The sequence below is a fragment of the Electrona antarctica genome (genome assembly GCF_951216825.1).
Source record: "Electrona antarctica genome assembly, contig: scaffold_58, whole genome shotgun sequence".
NCBI classification, from domain to species: domain Eukaryota; kingdom Metazoa; phylum Chordata; class Actinopteri; order Myctophiformes; family Myctophidae; genus Electrona; species Electrona antarctica.
The window spans coordinates 115,109-132,608 of NW_027638206.1; the positions used below are offsets into that span (position 1 = coordinate 115,109).

General features: G+C 40.9%; 1 protein-coding gene across 2 annotated transcripts in view; it reads right to left on the reverse strand.

Annotated features, from left to right (window-relative positions):
* The window catches only part of ssbp1 (single-stranded DNA binding protein 1), an 18,340-nt gene extending 9,524 nt beyond the window's left edge, over nt 1–8,816 (reverse strand). The window contains exons 1-2 of one of the 2 annotated variants that reach the window (XM_079531195.1): nt 8,725–8,781; nt 4,108–4,187 (exon numbers count right to left, since the gene is read on the reverse strand). In XM_079531195.1, the coding sequence (XP_079387321.1) occupies nt 4,108–4,179 (72 nt within the window). In that variant the 5' untranslated portion in view covers nt 4,180–4,187; nt 8,725–8,781. Of the gene's footprint in view, nt 1–4,107; nt 4,188–8,724 lie in introns of both variants that reach the window. The other variant, XM_079531196.1, reaches the window with a different exon arrangement.
* Nucleotides 8,817–17,500: the final 8,684 nt, after the last annotated feature.

The following is a 17,500-nucleotide window of genomic DNA, read 5'->3' on the forward strand; positions in this document are numbered from 1 at the left end:
CATGGTAAATGTTCTTATCCAATGAGACGAATCAAACGCACCATGGTAAATGTTCTTATCCAATGAGACGAATCAAACGCACCCAAAACACACCATGGTAAATGTTCTTATCCAATGAGACGAATCAAACGCACCCAAAACACACCATGGTAAATGTTCTTATCCAATGAGACGAATCAAACGCACCCAAAACACACCATGGTAAATGTTCTTATCCAATGAGACGAATCAAACGCACCCAAAACACACCATGGTAAATGTTCTTATCCAATGAGACGAATCAAACGCACCCAAAACACACCATGGTAAATGTTCTTATCCAATGAGACGAATCAAACGCACCCAAAACACACCATGGTAAATGTTCTTATCCAATGAGACGAATCAAACGCACCCAAAACACACCATGGTAAATGTTCTTATCCAATGAGACGAATCAAACGCACCCAAAACACACCATGGTAAATGTTCTTATCCAATGAGACGAATCAAACGCACCCAAAACACACCATGGTAAATGTTCTTATCCAATGAGACGAATCAAACGCACCCAAAACACACCATGGTAAATGTTCTTATCCAATGAGACGAATCAAACACACCATGGTAAATGTTCTTATCCAATGAGACGAATCAAACACACCATGGTAAATGTTCTTATCCAATGAGACGAATCAAACACACCATGGTAAATGTTCTTATCCAATGAGACGAATCAAACGCACCCAAAACACACCATGGTAAATGTTCTTATCCAATGAGACGAATCAAACGCACCCAAAACACACCATGGTAAATGTTCTTATCCAATGAGACGAATCAAACGCACCCAAAACACACCATGGTAAATGTTCTTATCCAATGAGACGAATCAAACGCACCCAAAACACACCATGGTAAATGTTCTTATCCAATGAGACGAATCAAACGCACCCAAAACACACCATGGTAAATGTTCTTATCCAATGAGACGAATCAAACGCACCCAAAACACACCATGGTAAATGTTCTTATCCAATGAGACGAATCAAACGCACCCAAAACACACCATGGTAAATGTTCTCATCTCATTTTCACGATTTAGCAGATCTACTAGTAAAGCTCCTAGCTAGAGATGCAACCGATCCGATATTATATCGGGATCGGCCTCCGATCCAGCTTAATTAATGTATCGGAGATCGGATTTGACGCCACCGATACACGCTCCGATACAGGAGGGGGAAACGTGTTTAATGTTTACTACAGTCCGTTCTGCACAGACAGTGCAGTGAGCGAATCCAACCTCCAGTATGTATACACAGACTGCAAACAGAGACTATAGAAAAAAAGACCCACTAAGGTGCAATATGCAAGAGAATGGAATCACTTACAGACTTAATTTAACAGTATTAGAAGTATAAAGTTTACCCGTCGTCGCAAGGATCAGTCAAGTCACTGCATGCGCAGTTGTGTGGTGGAGACTCGATCATCTCCACACCACAGCTGCGTTCTGACATTGTTGTTGATGATATTGCTCTTGTAATCCATTCTTCTGCTATATATTAACTGCAGCACACACGTGCTGTTTAGCGCTATGTGATTCAATCTTTGTAACTTTATTATTGCCATTGGAAATGCTGCTGTGACGATGATGAAGAATAAGCGCACGTCGTCGTCGCGGTTAAATCCGTCTTTATATAATTGGCTCAGTTATCAAACCATGACATTGTTGTCAGAACTCAGAAGCTCAAATATTGATTCAGATTGTAAGTTTAGTGCAATTCTTAAGACAAAGACAGAGTTTGCAAACTAAAGTTGCATAAACACAACACCAGCACCATAACAAACGTCCTGAGACCTGAGGTATTTTTTTTCTCCCCGAGTTCTGTCGGTAAGGCTCAAGGCTTGTTAGCCAGGCTATTTTGGCACATGATAGCGCAGCTGATTCCAGGCATCACATTAGGGGTAAAAGGTACCACTGTACATAGCAATAATAATAATTACTATTATTATTATTATTAATATACCATAGTATTAATTAACAGGTTACATGCAGGCATCACTTTAGGGGTAAAAAGGTACCTTTGCACATAATAATAATAATAATTAAAAAAAAACATACTATTAATTAACAGGTTGCCATTTCCTTAAGGTTTACAGGTTAAACACTTCTTATTCTTATTTTTAAACACTTAACCATAAACATCCCCTCTTTGAATTTAAATGTAAGGCATTTGTACATTATTTGCTATTTAGAGATATGCTGTGTATTACACCCTTGTGTAACATTACACAACAAACAATATTAATAGTATGACTGCTCTATTATTTGAAGCCTATTCTACAATTAAAAAAATCACACCCGTGTGAAGTGAGGGGCACTCTTATCATTGTACATCATCATGACGTAACATGTCTATTTGCTCAGACACTATGATGTAAATTCTCCATTCATTGTCAACAGGAATTTAATGTTTGTGTAAGACAAAAATCTACACTTAGCTGAATATAGGAGGGGCTTGCGCCCCTCAAAAATAAGGGGACTTCCCTCAAGTCAAACCACTCGTTAGTCAGACCCATGCTGCGGGTTACAAATCATCGTGGCTTGGGTTAGGTTAGGGTTTAGGATAGTGTTAATAATGGTCTGACTAAATTGAGATCTCTAACCAATGCCACGCTACCAAAAATAAATGTCGCATTTTGTATTACATTTTTTTGCTATGTAAAATATCGGATATCGGGAGTGTATCGGGAAATTTCAAAAATTAATATATCGGATCGGATCGGAATTGAAAAATCAGTATCGTTGCATCTCTACTCCTAGCGCGGCACCGAGTGCTGCTATTTTTCAACAGCTAAAGTATAACATAATGCATAAAACACCAAACGGAGTTCCCGCCCAGAATGAGTTAATGACCAAATGAATAGGAAAAAAACAAATTAAAACTAGGCCTACGGCATGACATCACAGGTTAAACTCTATAGAGGGTATGGCCATGCTTTAAGTGAATGGCACATCGAGTGGCACATCGAGTGGCAAAGCAACAGGCAAAGTGAGTTTAACATTGTTTAATGTTGTTTAATGCAATCTTTTCTGTTTGGATGTATGGGCTGTCAAGGCCAGAAAGTAGTTTTTTGCCACTCAGTAGGCGTTCCTGCATAACTTCCGGGTTTGATGATGATGTCACGCGCATACCCTCTATTCCTTGATGTCTTGGGCCTGGGGGGGGGGGGGGGGGGGCCTGGGGCTCCCCGGCTATAAAAAGTCAATGCAAATCAAAAGTGAGGGCAGGAAAATCATTGTTAAAACTCAATGGTCGCCAAGGACTTATTTAACTTCTTTTTCATGATGTCCTGGAGCGCCAAGGACGTGTTTTTCGTGTTTTATAACACGGTAAAAAAGATATATATAAAATAAAATAATATATATATGGTGGCGGTCTGGGACTTTTGGCGCCCCCTGGTGGCGGTGAATGGGGAATGGAAGTCTGAGGTTTTGCCTCCAGCACATGTATGGTTCACTCAGCTTGGTACTGTGGCTGCTTTGGAGAGGTTATCCTTTAAGATGAATAATCAGTTGGATAAATATGATTGGAAGTGGAACGTGTTCCTCAGTCATGTTGCAGGTCCTTGATGTGATCCATGGTCAGGCAATGCCCTTTTGATTGTTTACTGTATTAGTATACATATGACACGGTTGATGATGCTTGCGTGTTTGGTCGTGTAAACTAATTTCAACTTTGAATTTGATTTATTTGTATTTTTATTTGTTTATCTTGTCTATCCTTGTTTTATATTATGTTTCTGTGTTCATACATAATGTCCATGCATACGTATTCTGTTGTTGTTGTTGTTGCTTGTGTTCGTCTTTTGTTTTCTGTTTTCTGTATTTGTAAAAATCACACCCGTGTGAACTGAGTGGTGTAAGGTATTATATAGCCTGATCAGCTGTGTTCTGACGTAATGTCTGACATAATGAAATCACACCCGGGTGAACTGGGTGACCGTAGCAACCATGCTCATTCTTTGAGCACAGACAGACTAACAAAGCCAGTTGTAGGAGTGGTTTACACAACTCAAAAAATCCAAATAAAGTACTGATCATAAAAAATAAAAAAAACATCTCACCAGACTGGAAGCTCTGCGGAACATATCTGCTCTGGACGGAAGATCTGGATGAAGCTGGAAGACACAGAGCATTGAAATACCTGTAAAAACATTTAGACCTGAGGACGATTCTACAAAATGTCTTCTAAATCATGACAGTTTTCTGAAAAAAACCCTATGTTTCTATTTCAGTGGTGCTCAACCTTTTTCACGTCAAGGAAAGGACCCCCAGAATGATCTGTATGTGGCTGTGGACCCACATGGGAAAATGTGTTGTTCCATATGCAGTCTCCTCCCAGAAGCAAAGATTTGAGTTGAAAACGTTCTGCTCTGAAAGAATATAATATTCAAAGATTTGAGTTGAAAACGTTCTGCTCTGAAAGAATATAATATTCAAAGATTTGAGTTGAAAACGTTCTGCTCTGAAAGAATATAATATTCAAAGATTTGAGTTGAAAACGTTCTGCTCTGAAAGAATATAATATTCAAAGATTTGAGTTGAAAACGTTCTGCTCTGAAAGAATATAATATTCAAAGATTTGAGTTGAAAACGTTCTACTCTGAAAGAATATAATATTCAAAGATTTGAGTTGAAAACGTTCTGCTCTGAAAGAATATAATATTCAAAGATTTGAGTTGAAAACGTTCTGCTCTGAAAGAATATAATATTCAAAGATTTGAGTTGAAAACGTTCTGCTCTGAAAGAATATAATATTCAAAGATTTGAGTTGAAAACGTTCTGCTCTGAAAGAATATAATATTCAAAGATTTGAGTTGAAAACGTTCTGCTCTGAAAGAATATAATATTCAAAGATTTGCACCACATTTTCACGACTTTTCAAAAGCAGCAGACCTAGAAATAGCCCCTTTCGGGACCCTCGGTTAAGCTATTCTGATGTTTGTACATCGCTTAAAGGACCACTTCACCACTTTTCAACCTATCTTCATATAATAGGTCCTCACTAATAATCATGAAAAAATGGTGCAATTTTTTTTCTACTCGGTCTGTGTCTCATAGGAGGGCTGTGGGCAGTTCAGAAACCGTCTTCCAGTGACATCATCGATGGGGAATACAAGCTAATAGAAACTGCAGGCTTTCTAGTCCTGAAAAGTTGCAATGCGAAAATGGAAGCCATCGTTCTCACGATGAAAATTGTTTAAAAAAGAAATCTGCCTAATGATGATGTCACTGGAAGACGGTTTCTAAACTGTCCACAGCCCTCCTATGAGACACAGACTGAGTAGAAAAAAATCGTGCCATTTTTTCATGATTATTAGTGAGGACCTATTATATGAAGATAGGTTTAAAAGTGGTCCTTTAACACGTAGGGTCCCTTATCAGTTCGTATAAGGGACAGTGCCTTAGGGTCCCTTATCAGTTCGTATAAGGGACAGTGCCTTAGGGTCCCTTATCAGTTCGTATAAGGGACAGTGCCTTAGGGTCCCTTATCAGTTCGTATAAGGCAGGGTTCCCCAATAGGCGGCCCGCGGGCCATTTGCGGCCCGCAGAGCGCCCCCTTGCGGCCCGCGGAAGAATTAAAAAATAAATAAAATAAAAAAGATTTTTTTTTTGCACCCTATTTTAATCTCTGGAATTTTATGTGTTGTTCTTACAGTAAGTCGCTCCTACATTGTAAAGTATACTTTACAATGTAGGCATTTATCAGACGCTCTTTCCCAGATATAAATGGCATTAAATGGGGGTCAGTAGCCTATGCATGTCAAACTGGGCATCCTTTTCAAATGGGGTCTTGCCCTGAAAATGAATTTTCAGGGCAAGACCTCGACCTCACGCGTGCGGACTCGGCCCCCAGCCTGGTACCCTAGTCAAAATATGGCCCTTGAGGAAAATTAATTGGGGAACCCTGGTATAAGGGACAGTGCCTTAGGGTCCCTTATCAGTTCGTATAAGGGACAGTGCATTAGGGTCCCTTATCAGTTCGTATAAGGGACAGTGCATTAGGGTCCCTTATCAGTTCGTATAAGGGACAGTGCCTTAGGGTCCCTTATCAGTTCGTATAAGGGACAGTGCTCTGTCACAGCTAGCCAGTCTCGGTGCGGGAGGCGGTACAATGGGAAGTCAATAAGGAAGTCAAGGAAGAGAGAATTTCAGAGCAGCCAAAATGTGAAACAAATACTTAAAAATCCCACGTTTCCGTTGTCTCCTATAGCCGCTTTTTTCATCTTTGAAACATCTCACCACCACTCAAGCGGAGCGCAGAGCGGTGGTGACATGAGTCCTATTGAGTGCTTACGAACTGATAAGGGACCCTACGTGTTAAGCGATGTACAAACATCAGAAAAAGCTTAACCGAGGGTCCCGAAAGGGACTAAGCTAGAAGCTACGAGCTTGTAGATCTGCTATTTTTCAATAGCTAAAGTATAACATAACGCTTGAAACACCAAAAGGGGTTCCCGCCCAGAATGGGTTAAATACCTCGACATCGTGATACAAAATGTGTGGAACCAAAGAGCGTCTGATAAATGCCTACATTGTAAAGTATAGGGCGTTGGTCCAACGCCCTATACTTTACAATGTAGGAGCGACTTACTGTAAGAACAACACATAAAATTCCAGAGATTAAAATAGGGTGCATTTTGCATCCTAAAACGCAGTTTATATACTATACGTTTAGACGCAATAAAACAACGACCTCTAGTAGGTAATTCTAGTTTATTTTGCTAGCTTTAGTTATAATAATCATTTCTTCTTCTGTTTTCTACATGAATAATATAACCACATTATAACCATATAAAATGAAATGGGAGTTAAATGCTGCAATTTGTAAAAATGGCAAAAATATGACTCCTAACGTGGTTGAAGTGGGACTCATAAAATGTCCCTGGGACTCATTTCTAAAAGACCATCCCTGCATCCTGGGACTCATTTCTAAAGGACCATCCCTGCATCCTGGGACTCATTTCTAAAAGACCATCCCTGCATCCTGGGACTCATTACATTGAACACCTATTTACATCACTGTCAAAGATCTAATAAGGGTCCATTTGGTTACCAACTCTCTAGTCACGTTGTAGTCACCTGGAATGTTTTAGTGTTAGTCTAGTTTTAGTCGACTAAATGTCATGCGATTTCAGTCGACTAAATCTACAGTTGATTTGAATGTAGCTATTTTCAGCATTCAACCAAGTGTAAAATGACTTATAGCCTACTTACTGGATCTCTTGTCCACGACCACTAGTCCCTTCCTATTTTAGTCTAGGTTTTATTTGTTGACGAAATTGTCAATATATTTAGTCTCACATTATTTTAGTCATAATAGCTTCGCTTTCATTTAGTTTCCATTTTAGTTTTCGTCAGTGGGAAAAAGGTAGCCTACAGTCGACAAACCTTTTCCGTCTTAGTTTTAGTCGAGGAAAACAACAGCATGGGGACCACCTGGTTGAAAACAACAGCATGGGGACCACCTGGTTGAAAACAACAGCATGGGGACCACCTGGTTGGAAACTGTGTTGAAAACAACAGCATGGGGACCACCTGGTTGAAAACAACAGCATGGGGACCACCTGGTTGGAAACTAAAACAACAGCATGGGGACCACCTGGTTGGAAACTAAAACAACAGCATGGGGACCACCTGGTTGGAAACTAAAACAACAGCATGGGGACCACCTGGTTGGAAACTAAAACAACAGCATGGGGACCACCTGGTTGAAAACAACAGCATGGGGACCACCTGGTTGGAAACTAAAACAACAGCATGGGGACCACCTGGTTGAAAACAACAGCATGGGGACCACCTGGTTGGAAACTAAAACAACAGCATGGGGACCACCTGGTTGAAAACAACAGCATGGGGACCACCTGGTTGGAAACTAAAACAACAGCATGGGGACCACCTGGTTGGAAACTAAAACAACAGCATGGGGACCACCTGGTTGGAAACTAAAACAACAGCATGGGGACCACCTGGTTGGAAACTAAAACAACAGCATGGGGACCACCTGGTTGGAAACTAAAACAACAGCATGGGGACCACCTGGTTGGAAACTAAAACAACAGCATGGGGACCACCTGGTTGGAAACTAAAACAACAGCATGGGGACCACCTGGTTGGAAACTGTGTTCATTTAGAGAATCCTAGTTTTTAAATAATTGTAGCAACATCCGGTGCACGCACGCACGCACACGGTACTCACACACACAGACACAGACACGCACACACACACACACACACACACACACACACACACACACACGGTACTCACACACAGACACGCACACACACACGTTACTCTCTCACACACACACACACAGTCACACACTCGCACACACACACACACAAACACTCACACAGACACGCACACAGTCACACACGCGTTACTCTCACACAGTCACGCACGCACGCACGCATACACACACACGCGCGCACACACAGTCACACACACACGCGCGCGCGCGCACACAGTCACACACACGCACACACAGTGCATGAGGTTGCAGCAGCACAGCCTCCCGCCATCAGGGTATTTATTATATTTACAATAAAAAACGACACTAATAAAGAGTCTTTAGGTTGTTATTATTATTAAACATGTATGATATAAAATGTTGTATTAAAACAAACTATTAAAGTCGCATTAAAACAGAACTAGTGTAGTTTTTTTATCCTCGACTCACCAGAACGACTACAGTCACCTCACGCTGCTTCCGGTCCGTCGGTCAAATGGCTCCGTGCGTCCTTCCGGTCCACTCTTCTTCGTCTATTTTTCTTTGCGGTTGTTGTCAGACATGAAATGAAATGAAATGAAATCTATATTTACCCAGGGTATCTGGGCTAAGCTCAATAACTTGTTTCCAGCCAGGCCCTGCTCATAGAACACATTTCATCGTAGTGGTTGATGCCTTGTTCAAGGGCATTTCAGCGGTGGTAATTTAACGTGTCGGACAGATTGATTGGTTGATTGAAGAATGTATTAACAGTTTGCAGAATTACAGTACATTTCAAGCACAAACTCAATACAAAGGCTGTTAACTGTGAGTGGACGACCCAATTAAGCATTACACTTGTTTCCAACAGGGTCCACCATGTTCAAATCATCAAAACATTTAGAGACGTAAAAATAGACACTTCTATAGACAGAACGGCTGATTCGAACTGGGAACCTTCCGGTATCTAGACCGCGCCGCTATCCGTTCGGCCACCGCTGCCACATGCATTTGTGCATTAGCGCCACCTAACGGCCTCTGACTGTATTCAACGCAACTATAGTCATTTAAATATAAATCAGTAAGTGGTTTTAAAATAGGAGATATGTTCCAAGATGGAAATCTGATGACATTTGAACAAATACGTACAAAATGTGATCTTTCAAATAGCCATTTTTCAAGTATTTACAGCTAAGAGACTTTATTAGAGCATCTGGTAACCAAGCATTGATTAGTCCATTCCTTTCGGGAATGGATAAACTTATAAAATTAAGCTTTTAAAATTAACGGAGCTGAACGTGAATCCCCCCCACCGCCCACCCCTTTTTTCCCCCTCACTGTATATGTTTCTTTTCCCTTTTTACCTCCTTTATGATGAATTCCTGTTCTGTCTATAGAAGTGTCTATTTGTACGTCTCTAAATGTTTTGATGATTTGAACATGGTGGACCCTATTGGAAACAAGTGTAATGCTTAATTGGGTCGTCCACTCACAGTTAACAGCCTTTGTATTGAGTTTGTGCTTGAAATGTACTGTAATTCTGCAAACTGTTAATAAATTCTTCAATCAATCAATATGTGATCATTGTTATAGTAAAGGGCGTATCGCTGTGATATATGATATATCCTTGGTTGACTGGGGTGCCATATGTGCGAAAGTACACAGACAAACTGCAAATACTAGATTAAGATTGCTACAATATAACTGGTTGATGCGCACTTATATAACACCAGCTAAATTACACCAGTTCAATGAAAACATATTCCAGACACTTGTGTAAAATGTGAGCAGTCAAAGGGCCTTTTCACTGAATGCAGAGAGATTGTGGCATTTTGGAGCGAGATCTTACAAATACTTTATAGAATGTAAGGATGACCAGCTCAGTGGCCTTGTGGTTAGAGTGTCCGCCCTGTGACTGGGAGGTCGGGGTTCAATCCCCGGCCGGGTCATACCAAAGACTCTAAAAAATGGGACCCAGTCCCCCTTTCTGAAACCAGCTCCTCGCCACTCGCTCTACACACTTGCCCTCGATATGCGCGTTCACGCGAGGCTGCGCCATATTAAGTGTCGTCCGAAACCAAGCAGCCTCGAGTGGAAGTGGCTTATAAAGCCCTCAAGAGCGAGTCTGTGCTGATCTAGACCATAGAGTATATAAAAGGATAGAGACTGAACTGGCGCGAAGCTCCGCCCCCCCAGCTATTCATGTCAGTGGAAGTTGCTCAGTGGCGTTTTGAAGCACCCGGAAGACTGCCGGAAGTACCGTCTCAGAACGTCTACTTCCGCATTTGACCACCAAATTTTGGTGGTCAAATCAAGGGGCCAGTGAGGCTATTCAACGTTGAGGCGCTCGGCCCTAGTGGTAGGAGGAGGGACTACAGGCGGACCCGTGGATTCATGACCGGGAAACCCCGTGCAGCTGGGCTTTAACATTGAGCGCTCGGTTGCACTTCCGCATTTGACCACCAAAATTTGGTGGTCAAATGCGGAAGTAGACGTTCTGAGACGGTACTTCCGGCAGTCTTCCGGGTGCTTCAAAACGCCACTGAGCAACTTCCACTGACATGAATAGCTGGGGGGGCGGAGCTTCGCGCCAGTTCAGTCTCTATCCTTTTATATACTCTATGGGTCAAATGCGGAAGTGCAACCGAGCGCTCAATGTTAAAGCCCAGCTGCACGGGGTTTCCCGGTCATGAATCCACGGGTCCGCCTGTAGTCCCTCCTCCTACCACTAGGGAGGAGAGCTTCAACGTTGAATAGCCTCACTGGCCCCTTGGGTTTCCCGGTCATGAATCCACGGGTCCGCCTGTAGTCCCTCCTCCTACCACTAGGGCCCAGAGCTTCAACGTTGAATAGCCTCACTGGCCCCTTGATCTAGACTCGATTGCCTTGTGCAGCCCTGCTCTCTGTCCGCATGGAAACCGCGACCTACAAATGTAAGTAGGCCTACCACCACAAATAAATGATAAATAAACTCCTCCTAAACAATCTTCATCTGATGCAGAATAGACAACGCTCCAACTGATGTTCACAAGGGCTCTTTATTTACCCCACCATGAAAAAACTATAAATGAAACCACACAAACAAAACAACTTTTAACACAATGATTTATAAACACCATGGATGTATATGACATGTCATTTTTGACAGTCACGCTGTATTTCCTTTTTCCATATTAATGAAATCCACATGTCACACAAACATACACGATGCAATGCAATATAACTGTACAAACAAAATAACAGGTAACACAATTGCATGATGGTAACCATGGCAACGAATGGTGTCGGTTTCCTGTTTCTGCACAAGGAGGGCGAGTGTATTTCCAAACAGTTTTTTATACCCAGCACCCTAATCAAGGCAACTTGATTCAGCTGGAGGGGCACTTTCTGATGAGGGAACCTCCCGAGAGCACTTCAAGTCAAGGGACTGGTTTCAGAAAGGGCCAGTGCCTCCCTGCTTGACACTCAGCATCAAGGGTTGGATTGGGGGTAAGTCCCTGCGACATACTAGCGTCATGTCCAGGGGGTGTACTTGTACATCAAGCTGCCTCACGCTACAGAAACAGGAGATAGGCTCCTGCCCTATGGGCCTCATGGCTTGGCAAGGCTACTTAGATGTAAGGATACCATTGGATCCAAAACTCTGCATATTGGGATTGTACCCGGTAACCCTGGTCATACCAAGGAATAAACTAATTCTCATAGATATGTCACTACTCCAAGCAAAGCGCACAATTGCTCTAACATGGAAACACACTCAGAGACCATGAGCAAGCCAATGGCTCAGGGAAATGAGCAGCTGTTGTGCTATGGAAAGGATAACTTATATTTTGAAGAAAAAAAGTGTAATGTATGATGAAGTCTGGGGACCCTTCACCCAACTCTTAACGAATGTTGATGTGTTGAATATGCTTCGTAATGATAATGGAAATGCCTCATAATACTGTAGTGATCTTATACTATAGGCCTACTCTCATTTATCTGTTTATATACTGACTTCTGCTAAATGTCTCTTGGTCTGTTGTATTGACCCTCTCCGCTCCTATATTTCAGCATCAACATGTTGTGAATGTATGAAAAACGAAAAAACCAATAAACATATTGTTTAAAAAAAAGTAAGTGGTTTTCAAACCTTTTCAAAGTTTTCATATTATTAAGGGACTAAGAAGTCACTAAGTGACTTTGGTCACTTATTGTTTTTGTGTTTATTTTTCTTCTTCTCCTTCCGCCAAAAATAGCAGTTCTGACTGAACCGTGCAGTCGGTTTTCGCGAAACGCGGGAATCTGGTAGAGGTCCATGCCAAACGGTGATTATGCGAAGCCCATCAACATTGGCCAAAGGGTGGCGCTATAGCACTCAATTGAAAATGCAAACTTTGAACGTGCATATCTCATGAACCGTTTGACCGTTGGCAATGACACTTTGATACACATATGTGTCTCCTCATGCCGAACAACTTTTGTGTTCTGACTTTTGACCTCTGACCTTTAGATCACCCGCCATTTTGAATTATATGAAAAACAGTTAAAATGTATCTCCTCCCAGGATCTTTGATCAAAATGCACAAAAGTTTTTATGAGCCGATGAAAATTGCTCTTTTGTGAAAATTCTTCTTCTGCCCCTAATACATACATACATGTTATATGCTTATGACATTTTACAGTATGGTAGAGGGTCATGCCAAATAGCACTGGAAGCAGTCTTACTCTAATAGGTCAAAGGGGGGCGCTATAGCAATTTTTTGAAAATGAAACCTTTGAACAGTCATAACTCATGCCTCGTTTGTCCAAAAGTCATGGCACTTGTTTCCACACGTTCCTTGACTCATAGGGAACACATCTGTCACTTTGACAAGTAAGCTCCGCCCTCAGATTTTCCGCCATTTTGAGCAATTTGAAAAAGTGCTTATAGGTCGACCTGAGTTTTTTTTGCCTGGTCTTTTGAGCAATTTGCGTGAAACGTTCTACACACGATCTATGGACCATTATCTGAAATCCCAGTTGAAGAGAAGTTTGTACGTGAAAAAAATTGCAGCAAATCACACTGTAGTAATGGATAATGACATGCCCAATTCAGCCAGTGATTTGTATTTGTGCATATTGTTCTTATTGCGTATTGTCTTCTTTCTTGGTCCCGCCTTATCGCTGCTTGCAGCTATATTTAACATTTAAAGTTGTCCATTATTTATTTATTCATCATTTGAGCCACAGACCATTTGATGACATTTAGCCTCTCAGATCCATTTGAGCCACGGACCACCATCTGATGACATTTAGCCTCTCAGATCCATTTGAGCCACGGACCACCATCTGATGACATTTAGCCTCTCAGATCCATTTGAGCCACGGACCACCATCTGATGACATTTAGCCTCTCAGATCCATTTGAGCCACGGACCACCGTTTGATGACATTAGGGACATTAGGAGAGATAACATGGTGTTGGTACCATTAGGAGAGACAACATGGTGTTGGTACCATTAGGAGAGATAACATGATGTTGGTACCATTAGGAGAGATAACATGATTTTGGTACCATTAGGAGAGATAACATGATGTTGGTACCATTAGGAGAGATAACATGATGTTGGTACCATTAGGAGAGATAACATGATGTTGGTACCATTAGGAGAGAAAACATGATGTTGGTACCATTAGGAGAGATAACATGGTGTTGGTACCATTAGGAGAGATAACATGATGTTGGTACCATTAGGAGAGATAACATGATGTTGGTACCATTAGGAGAGATAACATGATGTTGGTACCATTAGGAGAGATAACATGATGTTGGTACCATTAGGAGAGATAACATGATGTTGGTACCATTAGGAGAGACAACATGATGTTGGTACCATTAGGAGAGATAACATGGTGTTGGTACCATTAGGAGAGACAACACGATGTCGGTACCATTAGGAGAGATAACACGATGTCGGTACCATTAGGAGAGATAACATGATGTTGGTACCATTAGGAGAGATAACATGATGTTGGTACCATTAGGAGAGATAACATGATGTTGGTTCCATTAGGAGAGATAACATGATGGTGGTACCATTAGGAGAGATAACATGATGTCGGTACCATTAGGAGAGATAACATGATGTTGGTACCATTAGGAGAGATAACATGATGTCGGTACCATTAGGAGAGATAACATGATGTTGGTACCATTAGGAGAGATAACATGATGTTGGTACCATTAGGAGAGACAACATGATGTTGGTACCATTAGGAGAGATAACATGATGTCGGTACCATTAGGAGAGATAACATGATGTCGGTACCATTAGGAGAGATAACATGATGTTGGTACCATTAGGAGAGATAACATGATGTCGGTACCATTAGGAGAGATAACATGATGTCGGTACCATTAGGAGAGATAACATGATGTTGGTACCATTAGGAGAGATAACATGGTGTTGGTACCATTAGGAGAGACAACATGATGTTGGTACCATTAGGAGAGATAACATGATGTTGGTACCATTAGGAGAGATAACATGATGTTGGTACCATTAGGAGAGATAACATGATGTTGGTACCATTAGGAGAGATAACATGATGTTGGTACCATTAGGAGAGATAACATGATGTTGGTACCATTAGGAGAGATAACATGGTGTTGGTACCATTAGGAGAGATAACATGATGTTGGTACCATTAGGAGAGATAACATGATGTCGGTACCATTGGGAGAGATAACATGGTGTTGGTACCATTGGGAGAGATAACATGGTGTTGGTACCATTAGGAGAGATAACATGATGTTTGTACCATTAGGAGAGATAACATGATGTCGGTACCATTAGGAGAGATACCATGATGTCGGTACCATTAGGAGAGATAACATGATGTCGGTACCATTAGGAGAGATAACATGATGTTGGTACCATTAGGAGAGATACCATGATGTCGGTACCATTAGGAGAGATAACATGATGTCGGTACCATTAGGAGAGATACCATGATGTCGGTACCATTAGGAGAGATAACATGATGTTGGTACCATTGGGAGAGATAACATGGTGTTGGTACCATTGGGAGAGATAACATGATGTTGGTACCTTTAGGAGAGAAAACATGATGTTGGTACCATTAGGAGAGATAACATGATGTTGGTACCATTAGTTGAGATAACATGATGTTGGTACCATTAGGAGAGATAACATGGTGTTGGTACCATTAGGAGAGATAACATGATGTTGGTACCATTAGGAGAGATAACATGATGTTGGTACCATTAGGAGAGATAACATGATGTTTTTAATTCAATTAAAAAACAAACACAACCATGAATTAGACAAACTTTTAAGAAGCAGTGAAAATAGCAGATCTACAAGCTGAAAACGCAGTGTGAACTGATCAGTATTCAATCAATCAATCAATCAATCAATACAACCTAGACTCGAGCATCCATAATATCCTCAGACAGATGTAGTGTCTGCTGATGACCACTAGATGGCGTCCAAACAACAGTTTTCTAGTCTGTCACAGTTTGAGACATTCGATTTAAAACCAGCCTGAATTCTCTGTTGAGAAAGAGCTGTGCGTAATTAACGTAATTACAAGAACCATATAGACGTGAATAAAATACAATATGCATATATAATAGAATCTATGAAGCCTTTATATTATATATAATATAATCTATGAAGCCTTTACATGGTTTATATTCTCTAAGAAGAACAGTAGCAGCTTTTGTCTCCACAAAATGTCGCAACACAAACATTAAACGACAATGAAGGGAAACTTTACACCATCTTGTCCTCAACACGTCTCATATTTACCATCGACGATGAAAGGAGAAAGTAGGTCAAATGTCACCGAATATGACGTCAATGTGTGGCAATAGGCAACAGGCATTCTGATTGGCCAGTATGAGATGATGCATGATGATGTACGATGATAAGAGCGCCCCTCACTTCACACGGGTGTGATTTTTTTACTTTTACTTTGGCAGGGCCGGATCTACCATATGGGCCCTTGGGCACCAGGGGCCCTTGGCACCAGGGACCCTTGGCACCAGGGGCCCTTGGGCACTTTTCCCACCGTGATACAGAGTAACGGTAAGTCCACGGCAATAATGTAAAAAACTATACTATTATGTAAACCCATTTAGACCTGAGGACGATTCTACAAATGTCTTCTAAATCCTAACATTTGTCCGAAAAACCTCATGTTTCTATATCAGTAGTTCTCACAGGGTTAAACCCTATGTTTCTATATCAGTGGTTCTAACAGGGTTAAACCCTATGTTTCTATATCAGTGGTTCTCACAGGGTTAAACCCTATGTTTCTATATCAGTGGTTCTAACAGGGTTAAACCCTATGTTTCTATATCAGTAGTTCTCACAGGGTTAAACCCTATGTTTCTATATCAGTGGTTCTAACAGGGTTAAACCCTATGTTTCTATATCAGTGGTTCTAACAGGGTTAAACCTCATGTTTCTATATCAGTGGTTCTCACAGGGTTAAATCTCATGTTTCTATATCAGTGGTTATCACAGGGTTAAACCCTATGTTTCTGTATCAGTGGTTCTCACAGGGTTAAACCTCATGTTTCTATATCAGTGGTTCTTACAGGGTTAAATCTCATATTTCTATATCAGTGGGTCTCACAGGGTTAAAACCTCATGTTTCTATATCAGTGGTTCTCAAACATTTTCATGTCAAGGACCCCCAAAATTATATGTAATTGGCCAGCGACCCCCATCTGAAAATATGTTGTTCCAGGGACCCCCCTCGCTCTGAAAGAATATGATTTGCGACACTTTTTCACTATTTTTCAAGAGCTAAAGTATAACATAATGCTTAAAACACGTGTTCCCGTTCAGAATGGGTTAAGATTATTGTCTGTGTGCCTGTGTGCGTGCGTCTAATCTCAGTACAGAAAGTGAACTGCCACAAATTTACCTCTAAAATGTTTTTCTTTCAGTTTCTTTTATTTTTTGACTGTATTGTATTAATTAAAGCAACATTTCTTTTGCACAATGTAAACACAACATTTGATTGAAGATGTGAGTAAATAATACAGTTAAAGTGAAATTAGGCTACATTTTATAGTTAAAATACAATGATTTACAAAACCCCTTAATTAGAGTAAATGTTATCTCATCCATTATGAATAAAACTACAATATCCATGTTTAAATGTTCTCTCATCCATTATCAATAAAACTACAATATCCATGTTTAAATGTTCTCTCATCCATTATCAATACAACTACAATATTCATGTT